The following is a 26,184-nucleotide window of genomic DNA, read 5'->3' on the forward strand; positions in this document are numbered from 1 at the left end:
GAAAGGAGCAGGGAGGAAAGGTAGGAAGAAAAGGAGAAAGCTGGAGAGAATTCTAAATAAAAAGGAGTATTTAAGGATGCAACAAGAGTGAGTTTGGAGGGAAGATTAATAAAGAGACACAGATGCTTCTGTATATTGTTGCCAGGTTATCTCTCTTGTCTTTCTCCTGAAGATATCACAGACAGATGCTCTATTATCATCGCACCGCCTGCTTGAATGTGCAAGAGAGTAAGACAGTGTGTGTGCGCCGGCCCAGTGAGTGTATTAGAGCCATTGTCTGACATCAAAATACATTGCATTCATGATGATTTATTCTCTCTAAAATACAATCCAAAACATCTAATAACAAACACACACACACACACACACACACACACACACACACACACACACACACACACACACACACACACACACACACAAAGTTCACTTTTGGGAACATTACATTGACTTCATTTCCTGGAGACTTATATAACCATAACCATGACTTGCTTAGCCTTAACCCTTAACCTACTCTAGTCTGAAATGTGTCGTCACAGGTAGCCTAATTTAAGACCACACACACACACACACACACACACACACACACACACACACACACACACAGCGGGTAATCAGTGTCCACACAACTCTCGTCCATTCCTCCCTATCTGGATTCAGCCTTTACTGAAATCCACCAGACTATCATTACTTTACAGTATATTCCTGTAGACGCTGCAGAGCAGCTGCTGAAATGGTGACAGCAGAAAGCCTGCAGTCATGTTCCTGCTGTCTCCGGAAAAGTTATCAGAATTAAGACTACTGAAAATGTCAAGCAACATAAACATTTTGACATTTGTCCAGCCGACCTGCTCCCACAGTCACGTGCCAAGTGCTCGGCTCTGCATTTAACTTTCACCAATCCATCCGATTAGCTTACAGCAGGAGTAACAGCGACTCTCCAATCTGTTTCTCCTGTCATTCTATTACTCAATCCCTCTCTCCCTCTATTTCTCGTTTGACAGGTGACACAGCACCAGCCTGCTGTTAAAACATCTGTGGTAGAGAGAGAGAGAGAGAGAGAGAGAGAGGGTGAGAGAGAGAGAGAGAGACAGAGAGAGAGAGAGAGAGTGGGAGGAAATAAGAGCTTATTTATAGGGAACCTGGATGTACATTTACTCAGTAACACCATTCTCCATATGTCTGCCTCTTGTAAATGAGTGTGTGTCCCTGCCTGTTAGACAGCAAGTGAACAGCTGTTTGTCGTTCAGGGACTATAAAATATGCCCGGACAAACACACACACACACACACACACACACACACACACACACACACACACACACACACACACACGTACGTACTGTTCTCAGAGAGCTCCAGCAGGTAGTACAGGAGTGGGGAGTTCCCATCAAAGGGCCGTAGCCAGGACAGGTGGACGGAGCGGGAGTCAGAGTCATTGAGACGGGCCGCCAGGGAGCGAGGAGAGTGAGGCAGCTCACTGAACACAGAAAAAAAAAAAACAAGACGGGACCATGAACACCAGAAGATTGACCGTTTGATCAGAAGAGGAACAGTTTGACAGCAGCTTAGCTTAGCATACAGAGTGGAGACGGCTAGCCTGGCTCTCTCTGAAGGTAACACAATTACATTAGCAGCACCTCTTACACTCACTGACAAGCTGTGGTTTTACAGGGTTATTATATCTGCTGGAATATTTCTTCCACACACAGAAATAACCGAATAGGTAGTTTGCCAGTGACTCCCAAAACAACATGTATGACCGTTAGAGGGTCTAATTGACAGAGGATGTAATTGCCCCCCGCCCAACGAATTAGCACGCAAAGTGAACAGCGAATTAATTGCACAGTTTAAGCGTCATTAAAACAGCACTTCCTTAAATGGCCACCTGAGGCTGGCTCCAAAAGCGATGTTAAAAAAGTCCAATTTTACAGCAGAAATAAACATGTTACAACCTTTTTGGTCTTAGCATTTAGCATTTTCCATTTTTTTTCATGGATGAAACAAATGAAATACATACACAGTTAAATTATAAGCTTTAAATGTGGAGGTATGCAGGTTTTGTAAGCCAGGAAAGCTGTTTCCAAAGCTGGTGGTAGCTACATAATCACTGTCCAGACATGATGCCACTCTAATGTCTGGACATTTAATATCAATCTTCTTATTTCACTTTTGGCAAGAAGGCGAATAAGCATATTTCCCGAGACAACAGAGTGTGTCTGAATATGTAATCACACACGTATGCATTTGTGCTTCATTGAGAAGTCAGTGACAAAGTGACACGATTTTTCATTAGACAGATATTTGTTTCCTGTTCATCTAACAGATGTGTGTCGTGGAATACTGTTAGATCTGACAGCCCTGTTGGATCAAAGGACTGGTCAGGGTTCAGTTCCAGAGAGCGAAATCCTTTAAATGTGTCTGTGGTTTGCATATTTGTAATTTTACTCTGTACGTGTTCTACACCGCAGCAAATATATATACACATATATATATCTCATCACATCTATTAAAAATAAATTCTCCAGGCATTTGGCCGTGGATATTTGTGCATCCCTGCCTTGTTAATAACAAAGAAAGAAAAACAAATACATTCATGAAAGCAATAAAGAGTGTCCAGACATTTGATTATTATACCAATTTTAGTGCATCATAACTCAAAAAAACGGAAAGGCACACTTCCCTTGTGCCTGCACTCTTATTCATAAGCTCATTCATTATTTCTAAACAATCATGGACGTGTGTATATACGCTGTCAAGCTGCCAGCTCGGAATTTCATCAGATTATACAAAGTTTTAAAAAAAATAAGTTTTTGTTTTTGCTGTGTTTGCGATTTTAATATGAAGTGGATGTAAAGTCAGAAAATGAGGGGAACAGAAAAAGAGAGAGCGGTATATGAAGAAGGCCTGTCGCGATAATTACGTTATCGAATTATCGTACCATATAGATGACCTTGATCGTTTTTGCTGACCTCGATATTGCCGGTTGGTGTTCACATAAGAACGTGACCAACATTTTAGCCAACGTGATGCCAGAATAAACGGCAAGGGTCAACATACCCTCGGGTACAAGTTTTCTCACAGTGACGAAGCTGAAATAAAAATTAAAAAAATGCCGAGACATGTTTTCACGCCGCTTCTGTCTCTGTGTCGGAGTTTCCCCGTGGGCAGGGCTCAGACGGCTCCTCCACACAGACAGAGACAGTGAACCAGGTGTAGTAAGGATAAAGTCAAGGCTAATAGCTGTTTTCCCGACGGTTACCGACTGACCAGAAACTTCGGAAAAATATAATAAGTCCAAATGGACTCGCACTCCAGCAAGAAGGAGCGAGGCCGGTGGCGAAGAAGCCGAGGGGGAGAATGAGAATGATGTTTTCTTTTCTGAGTTGACATGATCATATTAATTAATGGATGAGCTTAGAGAATGCTAGAGCAACTACTTTCACACAGCCCACACAAAACACACACACAAGCACAGACACACACTCACGAACACATGGATGGGTCTTGCGGGAGTTGAACCAATAACCTGCAGGTAATTAGTCTGTCTCCTCAGCCGCCAGCGTGTGTTAACCTCCGTGACCCATTGATAGTGAGCTAACGAGAATGTCAGTCACACGTGCGGAGGCACGCGCCGACGCGCACGTCCACGCGCACGTCCACGCGCACGTCCACACACACACACGGACGGACAGAAATCCCTCCGTTCCCCGTTTGTTTTTGCACCGCCGCACACAGAGAGCCGCTTCCTCCCTCTGAGTTTGACACGTGTGACCTCTCACGCTGGATAATTCAGAAGGATGCGGACTCATGTTCCATCGCTCTCCTACCCCACAATTGTATTAATATATCATAAGTGCCTTTTTATAAATATATTATGCAAGTACCTATTAATATATAAAGCCCAAAACCTGATAGTGTTCGCTCACAGCGGCTGTAATGAGGCTGTGTGGGTCGGAGCGTGGGATACACTTAAAATGAGTGTGTGGCGTGTTTTCATCTGAGCGTCAGGAATGCCTGCTCATACCAAACACACAATGTGACACGTGTGGAATGTGTCCACATGAGCACAGGAGAGCAGGCGGGTACCTGGTAGCAGATATGACCGTACACCAGTATTACTACTGTCTAACAATAACTCACACTGACAAGCCACATTCTCCCTGCTTACAGTTTTAGTGATATAGAGAATATTTGGTTCAGAGGAGGTCTGACCTCTGAGAGAACACGGCTACTATTGGGAACAATTATTTCACTACACAACCGCTGAAATAAGTTGACACTAATGCTTTCTTTGTGTTTGTCAGTGTACTAAATTATCTATGTGCTGTTTCGCCTGGATGATGTTCTGCATAGTCAATAGTTCATTTTTTTCTGTAACGCTCAAGTCAGAGGCATCCTTCCTGTCCGTCGTATCTACTAGACAGCCAGCTATGGATTGTCTGTTTGTTTTCCCACTTGATTGCAGCCCAAAGTGTCGGTGATTATTGTGCCTGATCACGGAGGAAGAAAACAATCCGCGCTTTGCTGGACCAATGCCTGTTCTTGTATTCTACAATGATCAGTAACATAAAATGCATACGCTGTGTTCAGCAGAACACATTCTGCAGTGTGCTTCAGGATACAAGCAGCAAACCTAGCTTAGCACAAAGACTAGAAACAGGGGGAAACAGCTAGCCTGGCTCTGACTGAAGGGTCTCTCACATAGCCAGACTGATCTCCACAGAGAAAGAAAGAAAGGTTCGGCTCCACATATTACCATTCTGCTATAGGGGGAAAAATCCTTTAATCGCTCTGGCTTGTTTGTATTCCTTAAAACCAATCACAGTCGTCTTGGGTGGCTCTAAGCAAACGATGCAGCGATGGTGCCTCGTGCAAAATAGATGGATGATAGTGGAGAGATAGAACAAGGGGAGGAGAATGCCGGTGGAAACCCGGCAGCCAATTACAGGCTTATACCCAATAGTCCGAAAGGTAACCTGGTAACCTGGTGAAAACAGCTGTGCTTGTCTCTTTGTACTCACATGACTTCGAGGCGTGCTGAGCGAGAATCGTTGCCAGCCTGTGACGTCACGGTACAGGTGTAATCCCCAATGTCACCTGACCACGTCTGGCCAATAGTGAGAGAGCCCTGGCGCATGGACACCCGGGCCCCATTGGTGGGACGGACCAGCACACCACCTCGATCCCACTTGAAGCTGCAACAGAGGAGGAATACATGGACATGTACTGTAAACTGATTATATTTACAGACGCACAGAAATCCATGGAAAACAGAGAAGAGAGACGCAGACACTCTGAGGGTAAATACGCATGTATGTGAACACACACACAGACAAGCAGGTACCTGATATTGACTCTGGGGTCATGTGTTGCATTACAGTCCAGAACAGCAGTGGTTCCCTTGATCACACGCTGGTCAGTTGGAGGCACAGAAATGACTGTACGGGCTGCACAAAAAAAAAAAAAAATAGACAAAGAGAAGAGGAGGAGCGGTGACACAGATGGCATACATTTACAGGCTGAAATTAAATTTGTTTATTTTTCTCTTTCTCTTTACATGACACAGCATACATACATTTAAATGTCTCCAAACTATTGAAGCTAAACAGCACACTGCTCTCTCACTGACAAACACACATACAGGGGCCCACACTTAAAATGTGGAAAACTGCCAAGTCTATCATGTTATTTGTGCTTTGTTGGCATTTAAAAAGTTTTAGAACCGAAAGAGAAAAGTGAAAAATGGATGCAGTGTAGAGAGCATCTATTATGTCAGTAACTCTGTTATTTAGGTACATTTGGGATGTGACCGGGCCTCCATTAGATGGGTGAAGTTTTCATACATCATAGTGCTCAACAGAGGTCTGTGATTAATCTAATACAACGGTGTCAAGGAATATAGATATATATATATATATATATATTTATATATATAAATCAGCCAATCAATAAGTTTAGCAGCTAATCAATCATCTTCTAACCCGGCCAATCAGATGATTACTTCACCATTACCCCAGCCCACTGCATCGATAACCAATCACACTGCTGTTCACCAGCCGGGGCTAACGTGATTTGACAGCTAGGGATAAATTAGTGTTCCATGTCTGTTGTAGTCTGTTTAGCCAATGTATATTGAGCAGTTAAATGCATTTGTGTTTGTGTGTAAAGTGCGCGCGTGTGTGTCTTACTCCAGACGGTGAGGGTAGAGGTGCCGTTGATGGATCCCTCTGAGTTGGAGGCGATGCATGTGTATTCTCCTGAATCCTGGAAGCTGACTGGCTGAATCTGCAAACCACCTGACTGCAACAGTGTGTACCTGGGAACCTGGACAGAGCCGCTAGCTAAGACCTGCGATCCTACGGAGAGAGAAATGAAGGAAACAGCCTCGAGGTGAATGAAAGTCATTAAGCCATTAAGCAGGCAATTACAAACACATCATGTTAGCGCGTCGGCGTCGGCGTGCTCAGCGTCCGAGGCGGAGTGCGTGTTCTGCTACCTTTCCTCCAGGTGATGGCAGGTTTTGGAGCACCGTTCGTCTGGCACATAAACAAGGCTGTGGTCCCGTCGGTTACCGTTTGGTCGGACGGAGGGAATGTAAAAGTGGGGAACACACCTGAAACACAGGGAGAGAGAGTGTGAGAGGAACGGAGACAGATGAGAGGAGATCGGTGGGAAAAGAGCGGAGCGAGAGTGGAAAAGACAGAATGGCGGTGTTGATCTAAACACAGACGCCTCCTCGTTGATCAGTGGAGGCTTTATTCATTACCTTGTACTACGAGGATGTGCATAAATGTGGAAGGTGGTGGTGTGGAAGCTCCAGGGGGACTTTTAATTAAAGAGCTCACTAAACAGAGCGTAACTCTGCTGAGACAAATATAACAGCAGACGTTTGCAGCTGACACGCACTGCAAACTATCAAGTCAACACAGAGTGTTTTGACTGACTATCACTTTAATTTAAAAAAAAAAAACCCAACTAAATAGTCTGTGGTTGGCTTGTCATATAGCCAAAACACAGAAGAAAGCACAACTCAAACTCACTCTGAAAGGCAAAGCGGCACACAAGGCTTTTGATTTTTAAATGAAAGTCAATGACGACCGTCTCCATGTATGGTAAGGCCAAATGTAGAGGATACAGTAGGGCGGTCAGAACCATAAATAATGAAATATCTATCAAAAAACGTTTTCTTTACTATTTTCCAGACATTTAAGGGACTAAGCAATTTACAGATTCATTGAGAAAATAACCTGGACACCAATCGATGATGAAAAACATCTAAAGCTGCAGTCGACAGCGACACAGACGAGTACAGAAGATAACTTATAGCAGGTATAGTATGGTAGGAGAGTAAAGTCTGATACACAAGAAATAAAGATAAAGGAAAGGTGTCATCAAGGCTGTAGTAGCCAACAAAAGTGGAAGCGTGTGTGTGTGTGTTTTTATTGCGTAGTGTTGTCAGACAAACTCACTCGATACAAGGAGTTGTGCGTGCGCCTGAGTTTCTCCGGCAGCGTTGCGAGCGAAGCACTGGAATATTCCTCCGTCTCCCGGCTGCACCCTGCGCACCGTCAGCCCGCTCGCCGCGCTGACCTTGTAGCGAGGGTTGGCCAGTTTGGAAAGAGGCACCGTGTCTTTGTACCACTCTATTCTGGGCTGGGGCACACCTACGCGGGTGTACATGTACACAACAACAAAACATTACACACAAGAGGGAAAAAAAAAAAAATTAAATTCACTTAACAAGCCAGCTGACCTCACCGCTGAGCAAACTGCTCCAACTCCCATTAAAACAGCCACACACTCTTTTCACCAATCTTTCTTCTCTGTTATCCACTGTCTCCCCATAAATATGCATGTGGGCATAATGACTGCTAATAATATATTGATTGGAGAGTGAGGACGGTAGGGTAAGGGTAGCAGAAGGGGCCAAAAAACTTTCTAAATAAAAGATGTGGGCAAAAGCAGCACATAGAATATCGCTAGTATCGGCTGCCACCTGTCTGACGGACATGCCAGATATGACTGGAAGGGAGCTCAAGCAATTATTCTATCTCAACCCTGCACACCAGCATGTGTGTGTGTGTGTGTGTGTGTGTGTGTGTGTGTGTGTGTGTGTGTGTGTGTGTGTGTGTGCGTTTAAGGTAAGGAGAGATGAATTCCACACTTTTCCTCAATCTGTTGGTGTCAAGCTTTCACAGACATGCGTGAAGTATTTTTCCCGCCCGCCGTGTCTCGCTCACTCTGTCACTCTGCACTCTATGTGTCTTCTCCTCTCTTCCCTCGCACCTCCTCCCCAGCCTCCATCCCTCCATCCCTCTCTCCGTACCCTCAGGCCTCGGCTATTTAATTACCCTGCCACTGTATCAGATTACTGAGGAGGAACACACTCGCTCAGCGTGTGTGTGTGTGTGTGTGTGAAGGACAGAGAGAGAGAGAGAGAGAGAGAGAGAGAGAGAGAGAGAGAGAGAGAGAGAGAGAGAGAGAGAGAGAGAGAATGTTGCAGTTTTCAGAGCCGTGTCCACCTCTGCTCACATAAATGTTTCCATGTAATTCGTTTAAAAATAAGAGTCGTGAACAATGGTGCAAATTATAGGCTTGGTCTGAGCTTGAACTGTATCTCGTATATTGTCACTCTTCAAGAAGCCTACGAACTACTGCACACACACACACACACACACACACACACACACACACACACACACACACACACTGAGTGAGACCGAACATCGGCGCCATGTTAGGTCGATACCTTGATCCACCCTGGGCAGTAGATACTTAAGAAAAAACACAAAGTCTGAAGAATTAAATCACACACTGACTAACATACAGCGTGAAAGTAGGACGTTTTCATGTAAGGAATCAGTTCAGTGCATGACCCATCTACTTGCAGAGTTAGAGCCTCGGTACGCTTCAAAGTGCTTGCCGGATCATCCGAGACCCCATTGAATGAAACCATCGAGTCTTGCTTCTCTCTATAACTGCAGGATTCTCAGGTGAGGTCATGCCCCTCAGGTAACACGACCACAAGCGGTACCACCCAGTTCAGGCTTGGTTTAAGCTTTCAGCTAGAGCGTTTGAAGCATCTTTAGACCTTAATGTAACTTTAAAACAAGACTCACATCTCCATGTGTTCATTAAGAGAGATTCATTGCTGTAATCATTACTCCTCTCCCAAGAATCCCTTCCTCATGCAAGTCCAATATCAGAGGAAGGGAACCAAATAACTCTGTGTGCAATAATGCCTTTTTTAAAGCTCATTTGAGGCCTCAGTAGTGGGAGCTTTGTCAAATCAAGTGGGCATCCTTTAAAGCGATGGTGTTTCACACCATACAATATTCCCTGTATGTGTCCCCATCCATCCACCACCGCTCAGCTAGATAGCCACTTGACATGACTAACTCAGACTGCTGAGGCCTTATATTACGTTCGGCTGGACGCATTTCGACACAGACTGAGGACGGTGGATTTTGTCGCCCATTTCTCTACGCCGGAATCGCTTTAGGAACGGATCTCTGCACAGCTAGTGTGGACAGGAGAACTTAGAACCACAGCCAATAACTCTTTCAATGCACATAAGAGCACGTGAGCATTGCTTTTTAATCCTTTAAGTATGTGTATAGTCACACACACACACACACACACACACACACACACACACACACACACACACATACATATATACTCAGTGTACCTGTAGCCAGGCAGGGGATATCTACGTTCCTGTCGAGGTCAGCGAGGATCTTCCTCTTAGGTTGAGCAGTTAGAGAAGGCAGCTCTGCGGGGACAAAATGTAAAGCATTCAAATACGAAGCACAATCAGAACCATCACATAAATAAAACAGATTGTCAAACCCAACAACAGAAACGGACAACACCCCCTGCTGCTGGCAGCCCACTTGAACTACTAATGAGCCTTAAAAAAAAAGGCTTAAAAACTTCAATTTCTAAGTAGCTTGAAGTCTTAAGAACTAAGAAAGGCGAATTTGCCCTCTACAAGTATGGTAGTCTTTAATAGAGAAGAGACTTGGAGTGGAACAACCCTCCGCTGCAGAATAAAAATGGATCCCCCTGTTGGCCATGAGTATCTTGAGTGTCATTGCAAGGCAGGATTTGTGTCTATATGCCCTGTGAAATTACTTCCACACGCAGTCACAGAAAAACACATTCTTCGAGTTTCCCAAGGGAAACAATCCCCCTTTTTAAACCGCTTCATTTCGCTGCCAATAACTGCTCCCTCTAAACACCGTCACCAGCGTTCGCTCTAAACGCCGACAGCAGCTGCGAGACAAAGCTTCCCTGGATTTGAATGGGAATACATGCCTTTTGGTGTGTTACTGTAATGCTACGTGTTGTGAAATCTTTTACCGCATACGCTCAATTTCTTTCAAAAACATTTGTTAATATTTAGAGAGCGATATTGACACAGCAAGCCCGGAGAGGGGGGAGAGGGAGACAGGCTGGCTAATTCATTTTCAGTCTGGCTCCTCTGGAAAAGTGGCTCCACACAGTAGCAGCACCTGTTCACTGAAAAATGACTCAGAGGAAAATGAAATGTCCAGTGTATGCACTGAATAATGAATGTGTATGCTGGTTGTCACAAAGATATAATTCTTCACCAATGAGGGGAAGGCATTTTAATAGAAGTCATTTCTTTTCTTTTTTTTTTATTTCCTAAGGCTCCACACTTGTTTAATTATAACATACAACAGTGATGTTTTGACACCAGGCTTTCATTTTAATGCTGTTGTACATAAGAAAAAAAAGAGAGAGAAAAAAAAAAAATCCCTTTCCTCCAGCGTTATTTGTCTCCATTTCTTGCTGCTTCACACAGTGAATGGGAAAACTGAGGTGGCAATAAAAAAAAAGAAAAAAGACTGACTGCAAGTTTGATCAAGCTGTGTGTGTGTGTGTGTGTGTGTGTGTGTGTGTGTGTGTGTGTGTGTGTGTGTGTGGACAGCTACACAGTAGACTCCCATGTTGCTGCTGCATTTATTCTTCTTGACTTTAAAGTTCTTCACTGTTTCGTGGTAACTTTTAAACCCACACATGCGCCGCATCGTCTATCTTCTCCGTGCGCGGCGGAATTCGGCACGATTTTTGACAAGAGAATGAGAAAGGCCCGCGGTGAACGGAGGAACAGCAAAACAAGAGATGAATAACAGCCGTGTGGCGTGACACCGATAACACAGACGTATTAATCGCCTTCAGTCGGGTGAGTGCAAGGACCTACGCGCGCAAATGCAACAAAACATATTTTGGGTGTGTGTTTGGGTGGTTGGGTTTAGAGCTTTGAGCTTCCATGGATTCCCTGCCGTCTGCCTGCGAAACAAAGATGGAGCACAACAACAGATTCAGTTGTTTTCGCCAGTAGTCGTCTGTACAGTATGCAGTATCATACATATTCCGATTAGTGGATCTGGGCAGAAAAGAAGTGAAATTGAATAATGAATACCTTTGAGGCTGTCTCCTTATTTCACACAGACACATACCCTATTCTGTTTAGGAATCCCTTTCATTGGATCAAGGTCTGTTGAGCCCATAGCAGAAGAAGAGGATCAGTACCAATGTATTCATCAGTCTCTGCTCCTCTGATACATATGAATGCATGCAGACTTTGTCCCTGCCATGCAGGCCTTAACAGCCGTGTTGGCTTAATGAAGGAAGATAACGTAGAGAGAGAGAGAGAGGGAGTGGGGGGGGGGGGGGGGGGGGGGGGGGGGGCGAAAGACGGAGAGAAAGAGGGTACAAAAATTGGCGGTAGATGGTGAGCGGGGGAACAGAAAGAGAATGAGCGCCATATAAATATTCAGGCAGGTCTTTTCTGACTCGTGAGTACTCTGCAGGCATGGGTAGTTAGCTCTCTCTGCGTTACGTGCTCCCTCGCTCCGACAATCACAGCAGATCAAAAAGACGCTGACGAACTGGGGGGGGGGGGGGGGGGGGGGAGAAAAGTTTCGCTTCATCAATCACACGCTCCCTGCCTGTATGTTGTTTTCTATTTACGCACACACATATCGAGGACAGGAGCGGATTGTGACGACAGCGCTCCTGTTTCGAGTGCTCTCGGTGTTCTCTTATTGACTGGCGACTCCGGGGAACAAAACTAATTTAGCTGCCGGGCAAACAGGCATGTGCGTGCGTGTGTGTGTGTGTGTGTGTGTGTGTGTGTGTGTGCGTGGTGTCATTTTGTGATCGTGTGTGAGCGCAGAGTTCACACACGCCATGTATTTGTGAGCACACACGGATGAATTAAGAGTGTACATGAATGTAACGGCTGTTCGTGACTACAGGGCAGTTTATTGGAGAGTGTGGACGGCGGATTCAGCTCGAGCGGTCCTGTAGCTGACAGTTAAACTGCCCGCGGTGTTCACTGTCATGCTTCCAGGACAAAAGAAGGAATAAATGGAGGAATAAACAGAATGAAACAGCGCCTGGAGCAAAAAATGTGCAAGAAAAGACAAGAGCAAGGTTAAAATAGAAATTAATGGTACATGTTGAGAACATTGGGCTTGATGGGTAAGGCCAGACCAGGATAACCATGGACAATCATGTCCGGCACTGTGTATGTGTGTGTGTGTGTGTGTGTGTGTGTGTGTGTGACAGAGTCACAGCCTTATATTTCCCTTACCCATTACAGTGAGGTGTGCCCTTGCCTCCGCAGGTTTGGCAGTGCTGTTGCTAAGCAACGCCTCACAAACATATAACCCCGTGTCGGAGGAGTTCGGGGAAGGAATAATGAGCCGACGCCCACTGGCCAGACGACGCCCATCGCGTCTCCATGACACCACGAGGCTGTCAATCGGTCTGAGGGGAGAAGAAGGAAAGAATAGCAGGAGCCGGGGTGACTCGGAGAAAAAGGAAAAAAAGTGACAGAAGGCAATTACGACATATTAAATCCATCAGTTTATGTGTCAATGAGGCAGGAAATGAATGGTGACAGTCTGTATATCAGAGCAGTCAGCTCTACTCAGCATGAAGGAGCTTTAGTCAGTTACTCTGGATGCTGGAGAAAGGAAATGGGTTTTCATGTATACTGACATTTAGCTTTTTGATAAACAACATCAAAACAACTTTCTTTTGTGTGCGTGTGTGGTTGTATTTCTTTAAGCCGCCATTAATGCAGCATTGTATTTATTCGTGACAGTGCAGCTCCGTTTTGTGGTGCATTTTCAAGCAACATTTCAATTCTTACAAGCAACCTGCATTAAAATGTGTGGTTGATTTACGGGCTAATTATGTAATCAGCAGTTTGAACTGCAATCCAGATGCATCTTAAAAGTCATATGGTAGTGATGCAAATACTTGGATAAGATGATAAATAGTAATAATAAACATTGCTAAGGCTGCAGCTAAACAACCAGAAACCAATATTTTGTTGTCAGTTTCATAAAGGTTTAAAGTAATAATGAGGTTTTTGGTTTGTAAAGTTAATGTAGTAGGAGTCATTAAACAAACATAAATGAATCAGATGGAAAGACATAAAACAACCCGTAAAAGAAGCTGCGTGTGAAATACAAACTACTGTCAACGTGAACAAGCGATGTTTCCAAAATACATTAGCTTAACGATCACTAATGTTACATTCTCTTGATTTATTATTATTATTATTACACTTTTTATTTCTAGGTAGTTCTTTGGTTTTAATCCCATTATGAATCACTTTAACATGACGTTAGACGGCACTAACAAAGGTCATATTAAGAGATGTGGAGGAGGTGAAGACAAGCTGGTAATGAAGCCACATTGAGCTGGATGGTACAATGTGTTGGTATATGACGTGAAAAGAAATGGAAAAGAAGGAGAAAAAAAAAAAATCACACTGTTGGGCTAATAATGCATTCAGCGACATACTTTCTGTTGCTGTTTTGGATGACTAATGACTAAGGCTAATTTAGTAAAGGTAATTGAAGACACTAAATATCATTATATGTAAGAAGTCACATAATACTTTTTCAAAGTGGGCAACTTGAATGAATATGCAACCGAATCCACTTAATATGCAGTCCAACTGTAAATAACATCACGGCAATAAATGTGTTGAGCCTTTTCTTTGGATACAGTTGGGAGCGCGCTGCTGCCTCTCTCAGATGATACAACTCGAGGTGACAAATTGGATGGAAAAGTAATTAAACTTGCGGCTTGGCTGATATGTCAAAATTGTAATACGTTTACTCAGTGGGTCCTGTCCGCGAACAAAAGAACCCAAAAATGTTCCCGAAGACAGAAAAACTGATTTTACAGCTTAATATTAGATCTACTGGCACAGCTTGTTTTCAATCAGACTCCTAATTATTCTAGCACTCTAGCAGGACTGCGTTGCTGCATACGACTGATTAATGGTTAATGGATGTGGATAGTAGATGCTTTTAGACGCCGGCACTGCACTTGATTTCACTGATCGTACTTCATCCCAAAACTTCAATGGAATAGTTTGTCTCTTTCGGTTATCCCCTGGGTGCAGAATTATCTCTCTGGAATGAGCATCTTTTAGTGGATTCTCTGATATCAGAAATCGTCCCTGCAGAGGTGGTTGTTTCTGCCAGAAGAAATGCAGGAGGCTCTGAGCTAATTTGTCTACTGTTGTAATACCAGTAGAGTGGGTTGCACGGACCCAATTACATGGTGTTAAATATGAATTAAAAAAAAAAGCCTGACCTAAACTAAGACAAGATAAAACTGTATTGTCCTTTATTATCATGAAAATGGGTTTTGCATCACATATTCCTCAATATTTCCACGGTGGAAATGGATCCCGCTGCTGCAAAGAATTGTGTCACACCTACTGTAGGTATGTGTCCATCTTCTATTATGCGTAACAGGGTTCTAGTCACTTTTCATACGGTTCCTTGAGTGCTACCCAGTGGTCAAGTGCTGGTCAAGTGCTGCTGAGAGACGTCTACAGGGATTTCAGCTCGAACAGATCAGAGCAGCAATGTCCCGCATCGACGGAACGACACAATACGGCAAAAAAAAACAACCTTGAAAAAGACAGCCTGAAGTGAAATGAAGTACGAACATTTTAAACAAGCAGAGCCCTGAATAGCACCTGATGATTCAGGCTTGCTTTTGTCTAGTCAAAGCTGCCTCACTTTTCTTTTTAATCAATGCCGGACACATACATGAATATGTCTCTGAAGGCGAATAAAAACATGATAAATATTCATAACCTTCTCCTTATGCGTCTACTAGACTATAACTGCGGCTTTCCAAACTGCCTCTGCAGTTCTCTCTCCATCCTCTGGCATCAATGTGATACAGAACACCGTGGCAGGTACTGCAGAAGTTAAGACTGTATATAGCTATACTGCACTCATGCCCCCCCGCCTGTGTTTACTACACATAAATAAGGTGGAGAACTGTTGTAAAGTGTTCCTTTTGTCTCCAGAGAAGAGTCGATCCGGAGCGCTTGTTCAGAGGGAGTGAAATGATACGCTACATGCTGTGTTCACAGCAAATACTACATTGTGTAAGGTGAAGCACACATAAGCCAGCGCTCAGGTGCCTCTTTACTCATAAGGGACACAGAGGGAGTTCAAACAGTGTTCATCTAAGAGATGAGGGGAAGCTGATTTCTGAAGGAGTACTTGTTGTGGCTTTGAAAAACTGTTGAGTCAGATTAGACTGTACTTTCTATGTCAGTGTGTGTGTGTGTGTGTGTGTGTGTGTGTGTGTGTGTGTGTGTGTGTGTGTGTGTATGTGTGCGTGTGTATAAAACACTCAACATGGGTCGGTGTGTTTCGCTTCTCTGCTGATGTCAAATGGGACTTTGATCCAACTTCTGTTTAAGTTAACTTAGTAAGGAGTGTGTGTGTGTGTGTGTGTGTGTGTGTGTGTGTGTGCGCGTGTGTGTGTGTGTATGCTGTGTGTCTATACACTACTACTGGGGGGAGAGATTTGCTGAGCTACGAGTTTATGTGGTGTCCTCTAATTGCCTTGGAAGAAAACAGTGCTGTCTAGTAAGGAAGGAATTGTTTGTGTGTGTTTGTGTGTGTGTGTGTGTGTGTGTGTTCGTGTGTGTGTGTGTGTGTGTGTGTACATAAAATATATCTACCTGGCATTAGCAATGCACTCCAGTGTGGCCTCGCTGCTGCCTGCTACCACCGTTGTGTCTTTGGGTCCGATCACAATCGCCGGAGCCACAAGTTCTGACTCAGGATCTGTGACCGAGAGAGAGAAGGAGAGAGGCAGTTTAGACCATTAACCTCACGCAGCAGCACAATATCAAACACAGAGTCTCCCACTCACACTTCGTACGTGATATCACACTCTCTCTTGCATGCGCACACACACATAAAAGCACCGTGACAGTGTCCTTGGTTTTTATTTGTATTTCACGCTGAGCAGACACTTTACGCATTTAGCCTTTTAACTGTAATTAGTTTAACAACGTTCATTTTTAATCCAAATTGGTCTGAAGACTCTTTTGTCAGAAATGTTGGTTGGTTGTTCCGGCCATCCGATTTTCCGAACTAGCTGCTGTCAAAAGCTCTTGTTATAAGCTGTGGTGTATTATTGTAGTATTTAAGTAGTACTGAGTAGTATTTTAAATGTCACGGCTAACCTTCGTCTTGACTGAGACTGTTGTGATACAGATATGGATAAAACTGCTAACAGTATTCTTCTTCACTTCCGTATTTTCTGTTCATAGTACAATTGTAAAATAGCACCGTCATTTCTCTCTTTTGTCAACATTCATGACGACGCGCTCGTCTTCATTTAATAAAACCATATTTTGATTGTCAAGACAAAACCATGTTGTGATTGAACCATTTCGTGACAATAGAAGCCATGTTTTGGCCACGCAGAGAGAGCGATTAAATCACACCCAACGTACAAGATTAATAAAATGAATATGCTCAATGACAAAAACACAGAGGAGAGATCGATTGTATCTTAGATTGAGATTAGTAAAAAGAATTATAGAATATGAAAGAATGGCTCCAAAGTGCATTCAAAATCAGGGCGACACATTTTCAACAGTCGCACTGGTGCGCCTGACATTGAGCAGGTCTGTCTCTGTGTGTGTGTGTGTGTGTGTGTGTGTGTGTGTGTGTGTGTGTGTAAATCCGCGCCCTGTACTTCTCATTGAGGAACGTAATAACCTTAAAACATTCCAATGATTCAAAAGTGAAGACAGAAAAAGAAAACTATTTACTGCAACTAAAAAACAAACTATTACCAATATGTATTGTAACACTTATGATGCATTATAATGCAAAAGGTGCAGCTAAATTATGTGCTGGTGCATGGAAAAAGTTCGATGCAGCAGTGAAACAGCAGTGAAAGAGGATAATAGTGAGTGACAGTGTATGTCTGCCTGAAACAAAAGATAAATGAAACTTTACATTTATTTCCACTTCTTCTAAACTGCGATTGTCATTTATCCCAGATATATTTTCAATCGTACACACACACACACACACACACACACACACACACACACACACACACACACACACACACAGTGTTCTCTCTTATAAACAATATCACTCTTTGTCAAAGATGCCACTGTTCTGTCTGAAACACATTACCATACAGGGTATAATGATGTATTGGAGACAGTATGATGGTGTGTGTGTGTGTGTGTGTGTGTGTGTGTGTGTGTGTGTGTGTGTGTGTGTGTGTGAGTTACAATGATGGTGGTTAGAGAGTACAGTGGTGTGAGTGTGTGAAGAATGATTTATGCCCTAAAAGGTGTGTAGGAGAGTATAGTATGTGTGTGTGTGTGTGTGTGTGTGTGTGTGTGTGTGTGTGTGTGTGTGCAAGATTATGATTGTGTGTGTGAGTATGATTTATGGTGGGTATAGCCTCTCATAAGAAAAGGACACTCAAGGATTGTTATCAGTTTGAATTGTGCTGAGCAAATCTGCTCAGCACAATAGTGTAAAAACAGTAGAATAAGCCAATGGAAAATAAAAAGTTAAGCAATGTTTTACCGCCTTTATTACTCTTATGTGTATGAACATCGTTAGGCTTCCCATGGATAGGCTGTATAACCGATGAATAAGGGAGGAGTAGGGACTACAAATTAACAGGCTAGGGCTGATAGGGGGGTCGGGGTGTAAGGAAGGGGAGTATGGAGGGAAGGCAGGGGGAGGCGAGGAGCAGCTTTGATCTCCCCTTTGATGGGAAAGAGGAGAAGGTGGTAATTAACTCGCTGCTTTTTATTCCTCCCTCTCATTCTCTCTCTCTCTCCGTCATTTTCTTTCCAATCGGAGAGAAAGAGCTGAAAAGCCATATCCCCCTGTCACATGAAATAAGACGTGCGGGATCATCAAGATAACACACACACACACACACACACACACACACACACACACACACACACACCACTGTCTTGACACCTACACTCGCTGACACTCTAACTTGAGGTGGAGGATGAGTCATTAATGGGGAAGATAAGTGAAATGATGGGAAGTAATAGCGGCGGTCTCTATCACTCTAAGTTTGCCACAAACACAAACACACACACACACACACACACACACACACACATTCTGTACATAAGTATACGAAACCCTGTTATCTACGATGTGTGTTACAATTTCAACGGCTTGGAGTTGGAGAAGTAATGATAGGTTGCAGAGGAGAGTGGGTGGAAGATATGCAGAGACAGCGGGAGGGAGGACAGGAAGAGGTAGACGCAGAGAGAGCAAGAGGAGACTGTCCATTAGCCGGCCGCTCCGGAAAGCAGAGGTCATGCTGGGAGCGGTAGCCATCAGTGGCGCCTTAATGGCAGCAGCGACCGCCGATAACGAGCACAGGGAGACGTGAACCCAACCTGTTAACTTGGGCCTTCGAGTCTGAGGGGAGCCGACCGACAAATCAGAACAGCAGGAACGCTGATATGACATGGGAGGACGAGGAGGGGGAAAGAAAAGGGCTCGGCGGAGACGGATGGAGTGTATATGTAGATGGGGAGACGGTGCAGATGGTCTTCTTCCTGGAGTGACAGACGTGATGGTAGACGTAGAGGGGGAAGCAAAATGCCATATGGTTGTGTGATCCACGCTCCTCTTTTCTCTCTGTCAGCGTGTCTAACGTCCTCCTTCTCTGGGGAGAGCTCTATCATTTCATCGCGTCCGTATCTCTCATTCCCATGCTGCCTATCTTCCCTCCTTCATTCCCCATCATCCTCTTATCTCCTCCTTTTTATTGTTTAAACAGGGATTATTAAATTAATCTTCCTCAACCTAAACAAGGATAAATATTCGAACTGGCAGACAATGTTAGTTTGTGAGTGAGCGTGCAAGCTGTGGCAGCTAAAAGGCTCCCTGTAAAGATTCTACAAAAGAGAGTCCAGAAGTTTAATCTAACTCTATTGGATTCCTCATTTAGCAAATGAGAAACACCATGTGGCAGAGAGAGGGAGAGTAGGAGTGATGGAGGGAAGGAGGGCGGCAAAAAAAACACAGAAAAAAACAGGCAGGGAGGGTTGTAGTGGAACAAAGCAATATCAGAACGACATCTTGGAGCTCTGAAAAGCTTCATAAAAGAGAGGAATGACAAAAAAAAAAAAGGAAATCTGTTGAAACAGTTAAAAAATAAATCAAAGGAGTTGTGGCTAGGGGTTAAAAGCATACATTCTGTGTGTGTGTGTGTGTGTGTGTGTGTGTGTGTGTGTGTGTGTGTAGCTTAGCACCAGAGAGAAACTGACGCATTGCAACGTTACGATGCTCTCGTCAGTGCAATCGCAGCTGATTGACAGTTAAGTACTGCAGAGGTGACACAGCTGTGTGAGAAAGTGTGTGTGAGTGTGTGTGTGTGTGTGTGTGTGTGTGTGTGTGCGCGTGGTAATTCAGACGGAAGCAGAAACCTCCTAAATTAAATCAAAGATGGGAATGATCAAAAAAAACAGGGCTGGTTAAAAGGATTGGTGCAGCTTTAGGGCAGGAAAGAGATAAAGATGGATAAATAGAGAGCGAGAGAGGTGGACGAGAGAGAGAGAGAGAGAGAGAGAGAGAGAGAGAGAGAGAGAGAGAGAGAGAGAGAGAGAGAGATGAAAGGCTATTCCATCCACAGATTACAATGTAATCCCTCTTCAAATGGATTCTCTCAGATTACAGCTTGTTCTCCTATTAAACCTGTCAGTCACTCCACACTCCCTATTGTGTCACTGAGTCAGTCAGGGTGTGTGTGTGTGTGTGTGTGTGTGTGTGTGTGTGTGTGTGTGTGTGTGTGTGTGTGTGTTTGTGATCTTTCTATGGATGGAGATCTGTGTGTTTTAAGCCTTTCAAACAAATCTCTGCAAAGACCTGGAGAGCAGAGGGACTGGCTAAAGGGTTAACACACACACACACACACACACACACACACACACACACACACACACACACACACAAATGTACACAGGAGGAGGCTGGAGTTAGCTGACTGTGTATTAATAGAGTTGTCATAAATACGCGTCTGCAGGGTTTAAAGCCAACACACACATATCACACTGAGACGACATGCACAACAGGGAGAGAGGGCGAGTTTGAGGGAAGGAAAGAGGGCGAGATTTTAAGAGAGAGAGCACAGAGAAGGAAAGGAAGCTGGAAAGGAGCACTTAAAGAAGCTGGAGAGCGTTTAGAAAAAAAAAACATTTTAAAGAGTAGTTTTGAGGGTAAACATAAATAAATAAAGAGGAGAAGGTGATCGTTTGCTGATCTGTCTTGAGGATACTGCATGTGTGTGTGTGTGTGTGTGTGTGTGTGTGTGTGTGTGTGTGTGTGTGTGTGAGAGAGAGTGGGGTGAGTGTTGTGCGTGTCACTGCACTCATTAATGCTGCATGCTGACAGTTAAGTGTCACCGTCTGACTACACTTGCCTTAGAATGCCAATATGAAACCACAAGCCAAGACATGCCCCCCCCACCCCCCTCAGACACACACACACACACACACACACACACACACACACACACACACACACACACACAGACACACAGACACACAGACACATATAAAGCCACACCACACCAAGAGTAGAAGATCCAAGCCCCAAGGGGAGACAGACACAGACAATGGGAGGCAGTGAGAGGAGCGAGAAAGATGCCCGATTTTAAATATTCATCTCTTCCTTCAGCTGCCAAATCCTCCATCTATCTCTGCCATCGGGCCACATAAGTGATGGAGGGCGGAGATGGGGAGACGGTAAAGGAAGAGAGGAGGAAGAAGAAGAAGAAGAAGAAGGAGCGAGAACCATGTTGCAGTAATGGAGAGGCAGCGTGGGAGTTGAGCTCTCGGGGGTGCTCAATGATTATTATTGGATTAATTTGGAGTATTATATCAGTTGCGTCTGTTTTGGGGAGCTGCTTGACAAAACCCACTATGGCATAATGAGGTAGCATTTCATCATCGCTATACTGGAATAAGGGCATGTGCGATCGCTTCATGCTCGCAAACTTGTTTTGGTACAGTGAAGAAAACTAAAACGGAACTATTTTTATCCCCCATTAATTCTGAAAATCAACAACACACGACAGCGGCTCATGGGATTAATTCTTCCATAACGAAAAAAAAATAAATAAAAATAAGGCGCACAAGCATTCACAAAGACTTTGTTTTCTAAAAGAAGAACTACGTCGGGAAAAGTAACATTGTCACAATGACAGTATGTGCCCACGAAGGAGCATTATTGCAGGGCTCAAGCACTCTGTGTTCCCTGTTACTCAGTGTTTGCATACCAGCGTTTCTAACTACTTTGGCCCGGGTCTGGTTCTGCAGCGAGAGGCTGCTTGAAATGTCGCGGAGAGAAACGCTGGCACCTCGGCGATGGACGCTCAAGTGGTGCTGTGGGGGAAATGAGTTAGCATGTGTGTAGCAGACAAACTGTTTCCCAAAGAAGTGGAAAAGGGAAGCCCGCGAGTCGGACCAGGCAGTTCAGTCTGAGTCTGCCACCACAGTAACATGGAATACTCTTCTCACTGCAATATCCGAAGACCCGTCTCTTGCTCTTGCTTTTGCTGCCACCCGGCTCTCTAAACGCTACGCTGACACCAGTACTGCTGCTGCTGTTCATACAGAATCCGTCTGTAGTGGCTGTAACGTCCCCCCCCCCGTGTGATGAAATACTTCACAAACGAGTATTTTCTCATCTAATTAAGAACTGAAGTACAAAAAGAGCAACAAAAAAAAAACTGTTTCAGGTGGATTAAAGAGTGACTGTATTTTTCAAATCCCGAAACCGTTCAAACACAAGCGCGGAAAACTTGCGGCGTGTGCAGAACGCAGCGTTTTCATTGCCGGGTACTTTACGAAGGAAGGAGAAAGCCCCTTAAAAAGCTCTTTAGAAAAGACGCCTCTCTCTTCGGCGTGACAGCTAATCGCTCTGAAAGCTTCAGTCGGAACGAGTCGCAAGCGTCATAGGAACAGCCTCGACAACGCTGCATCGATCGAGTGACACACAAACTATACTAATGGGAAGCACTGAAACCTAGTTTATGATTATCTTAATTGTGGTGAAAACCGGGAACATTTGGTAGTGAATGTTGGAAACCAGGACATTTTAGTGTTTTGCTATATTTGTCGGGACTCGAGACACCTGGCTTGAATATGGGACGACACTGGACAAACCGGGACGTCTGGTCAACGTCATTATTATTGCATCAGATTTTCTGAGAAACTGGTTTCTATATGATTCCATTGAAAGACATCACATCATCACACGGCATCGTTGCTCAGCCCGAGGCTGACCTGGAGGTTTGTCTTACTGGCAACGAGGCAGAAAGTGTGAAACTACACTGGTGGAACATCTTTTACAGCATGTGTCCACCACCACCAATATGACAAGCAGCAAAGCATTGAGCGGAGCAGCCCTCAGCTCTGACCTTCTGGGGGGGAGTGAACAGTCACAGCAATATTTATTTCTCTCTTTAGATAGAGAGGGAGAGAAGGGGGAGATAATGTAAATGTTAATGGGTTCTTTACCTGTTGACCCGCGGTTCTTCTTGCCAACTGTCCATCAGCCGGAGAGAATGGGATGAAGAGAAGTGGGACAAAAGGGGAGACGGGGAAAAGGGGAAAACAGGAGATATGTAATTTAGATTTCAAGTGTTTCCTCGGGGCGCAGCAAAATGACACATTTAGCTAATACGCATTTTTTTTTTTAAGAAAGCACAAGAAAATACAGGCTTTTTCGCAAATCGGCAAACTCAGAGATGAGTAGGCGCACAGGAAAAGAAGACTTTTCTGAGGAGGAGAAAAAAAAACAAATACAGACAGAGAGCAAGATATGGATGAGAGGGAGGAAGAGACAGAGAGAAAGAGGGAACGGCATGTTATCATGGAGTCCAGAGGAAGACGAGCTGTTTGCAGCCCATCCATCAACTGCCAGCTACCGAATTTTGTCTCGCTCATTCACTCTTTTCTTCTCCCCCTTTATCTTCCCCCTCTGCCTTTCTCCCTGTATCTGTCAGAAGTCTGGAGGTGGCAAGACTGTAGGCTGTGAGAAAATGATGGCATTGACATTCTACTAGCAGAAAATCTACATTCACCATTCATCTATCAATACACTACCCCTCCACACTCCTATTCAGCCGCTCAGACACTCGCTCAACTCTTGAACACTGGCTGTGTGTGTGTGTGTGTGTGTGTGTTTGTGCGCATGTGTGTGTGTTTCGATTATGAGAGTGTGTGCGCGCGTGTGGCGGAAAAAAATGTGCGTCAAAGGGCCTAATTTAGATTCTGACGTATCACATCAGCATCAGCACAAAGTTCTTTCAGCCTATTTAATAGATGCACACACACACACACACACACACACACACACAGGGTATGGGGCAAGTGATGAAGAGTGAGCAAGCAAGCTGACGAGGAAGAAAAACAAAAGCAGCAATCAAACATACTGAAAGAAAGCGGAGGGAGGGGGGGATAATAAGAAGTTAATTTTTGTTCAAAATAAAGATTAATCTGTTGAGAACAAGGGTTGTTATGGAAACTTCTTGGTACCAACTGAAATGTGTCCAGAGCGTATCAGAAATTGAGTGCTCAAAGCCGGCATTAAAGGTCAGACCAAAAGCTTTTTTTTTTTTTTTTTTTAATCAGATCATATCGGTTTGAAATCAAAATTCTGCCGCTTTAAGACTTCATTTAGACGACGCTCTACATTCACCCCGATGACGATTAAACATGTAGCGCCGCTTGTTCCCGACATACTGGAGGTCCTGGTTCAGAACTATAACGTTCATAAACCTCAATCATTGATATGATGTGAGTGAAAGTTTAACTGGGAGAATGTGACTCCTGATATTGATGTGAGGCGATCCACTTGAGAGTGGGCTTGTTTGGATCAGGGCCCAAAAAAAAAAAAAAAAAAAAGAAAAAAGAAAACTTGGCTCAGGCGACGCTGACGCACAGGTAGACTCTCCACAGATCAAGGCACGCTGCCCGGACCCACTGTAAACACAGCCGTTTAACTAGAGCACAGTTTGTGCTGTTAAGTAGCAGTATTGGGAAGACTATTATTTTGGAGAGTCTAAAAGAGGGTCAGCACACACACACACACACACACACACACACACACACACACACACACACACACACACACACACACACACACACACACACACACACACACACACACACAGAATTGCCCACTGACACACAAACAGAAAGGCTTTGGTCTGGGGGGCATGCCATCCTGCGTGTGTGTGTGTGTATTCAAATGATGTGTCACACTGAGTCATCTTCACTTTCAAACGGGAGCAGAGAAACAATGGGGACGTCAGGGGACAACAGAGCGAGCGTGAGCCGGAGCGTTTGTGTGTGCTCACAACAAAGCGCCCGGCGCTCGCACAGCTGAATCCGCTCCACACAATTTTTCCGGTAACTTTCACTTCCCTCATTGTGCGGGAAAAAAAACAAAAAAACAACGCCTTGTATCATTTGTTGTCTTAATCAATGTGTTTATTGAGGTGCGTTTCGCTGCAGAGAGAACTGCGGTAGTGCGGGATGATGCTTTTTCCGATCCAACGCTCAGCCCTGTATTCATATAAAATATGAGAGCGGTGCTTTTCATAGACATCACTAAAAAAGAAGGAAAAGGATGCGATCGAGAACGGTAAAATACAAGCACACAGTTAAAAAGAAATGTTCAAATAAATCTTCCAAAAGGTTTAACAAGTGCAACTGTTAAAATACACTTAAAATCAGGTGGTTGTCTGTAAAAAAAAAAGGTGTCTTCAGCAGAAACAGTGTCAGCAGATCAAACTGGAAGACGGTTCCAGAGCTAAACTGCAGACGCTCCACCGCCCTTTGACCTGAACTTGGACTCTGGAACAGCCAAGCAGGCCTAACCCCGCAGAGCTAAGAGGCCTGTTCGGACAGTGAGGAGTTCACTCATGTACTCTGGCGCCTGGCCCTGTAAAGCCGTGAGTGAGATTTCAAAGTGGATCCTAAAATAAACCGGGAAGCAGTGCGCCGAGGCCTAAACGGCGGCGATGAGAGAAAAGCGTTTGGTCTTCGTCAGACGTCTGGCAACGGCCGTTTATCTACATCACAGGAGCTGAGGCTGGTAAACAAAGCGTTACACCAATAAAGCAGTGAGGGAGAAACAGAAAAGCATGAATTAGAGACGCACCGATCCATCAGTCTCGTCTCTGTCCACGTCTCAGTGCTCTTGACAAAGGTGCTTACTATAATGCATGAAGTTGGCAGTGTGCGGGTTGGGTTTGGTTTCCTGGCATATTGTTGCAGGTTGGGCGGATTGGCTCTTATAACATCGCATCACATAGTGTAGTCCTTAGACAAAGTGGAATATATATGTATATATATATATTTATATATATATGGAATATATATATAATATTTCCAGTTGGATTCTATTCGTCCAGTAATCTGGAGGACTTTTATTTTGACATTTGTTTGAGAGCAGGTCCTGTAATTTGGTCTAGTTTTGCAGCAAATGTAAATGATTTGCTTGTCAATGTTTTATTATGAACATACAATTCAATTCTAATTTTCTATGAAAGAAAATTGACAAAAATGTTTGTGTACGCCGTCAATTATATAGTTCTGAGAAAGTACGAAAATCTGAATCAGCAGAAACAAATGGGATTAGGTCAAACTGTTGACGAATTTCTAGCATGAATAATATTCTCTGAATTGATAAAAGATCACATTGCTCTGATCTTGGACATATTTCTAATGTTGGTGGAAACACGATCGTACCGATGTTTTTGGTGTTTTGTCCAAAGTTCAGCT

At 44.1% G+C, this 26,184-nt stretch overlaps 1 protein-coding gene across 1 annotated transcript in view; it reads right to left on the reverse strand.

Moving 5' to 3' along the window:
- Positions 1–26,184, reverse strand: part of sdk1a (sidekick cell adhesion molecule 1a) — a 136,848-nt gene that overhangs the window by 63,295 nt on the left and 47,369 nt on the right. Inside the window, exons 6-15 of the mRNA XM_068737439.1 lie at positions 22,912–22,938; positions 16,054–16,159; positions 12,631–12,806; positions 9,694–9,777; positions 7,472–7,666; positions 6,499–6,615; positions 6,191–6,358; positions 5,347–5,449; positions 5,024–5,197; positions 1,343–1,479 (exon numbers count right to left, since the gene is read on the reverse strand). Of these exons, the coding sequence (XP_068593540.1) occupies positions 1,343–1,479; positions 5,024–5,197; positions 5,347–5,449; positions 6,191–6,358; positions 6,499–6,615; positions 7,472–7,666; positions 9,694–9,777; positions 12,631–12,806; positions 16,054–16,159; positions 22,912–22,938 (1,287 nt within the window). The remainder of the gene's footprint in view (positions 1–1,342; positions 1,480–5,023; positions 5,198–5,346; positions 5,450–6,190; positions 6,359–6,498; positions 6,616–7,471; positions 7,667–9,693; positions 9,778–12,630; positions 12,807–16,053; positions 16,160–22,911; positions 22,939–26,184) is intronic.

The sequence above is a fragment of the Cebidichthys violaceus genome, unplaced genomic scaffold (genome assembly GCF_023349555.1).
Source record: "Cebidichthys violaceus isolate CVI_PGR_0920_01 unplaced genomic scaffold, fCebVio1.0.p SCAF_79, whole genome shotgun sequence".
NCBI classification, from domain to species: domain Eukaryota; kingdom Metazoa; phylum Chordata; class Actinopteri; order Perciformes; family Stichaeidae; genus Cebidichthys; species Cebidichthys violaceus.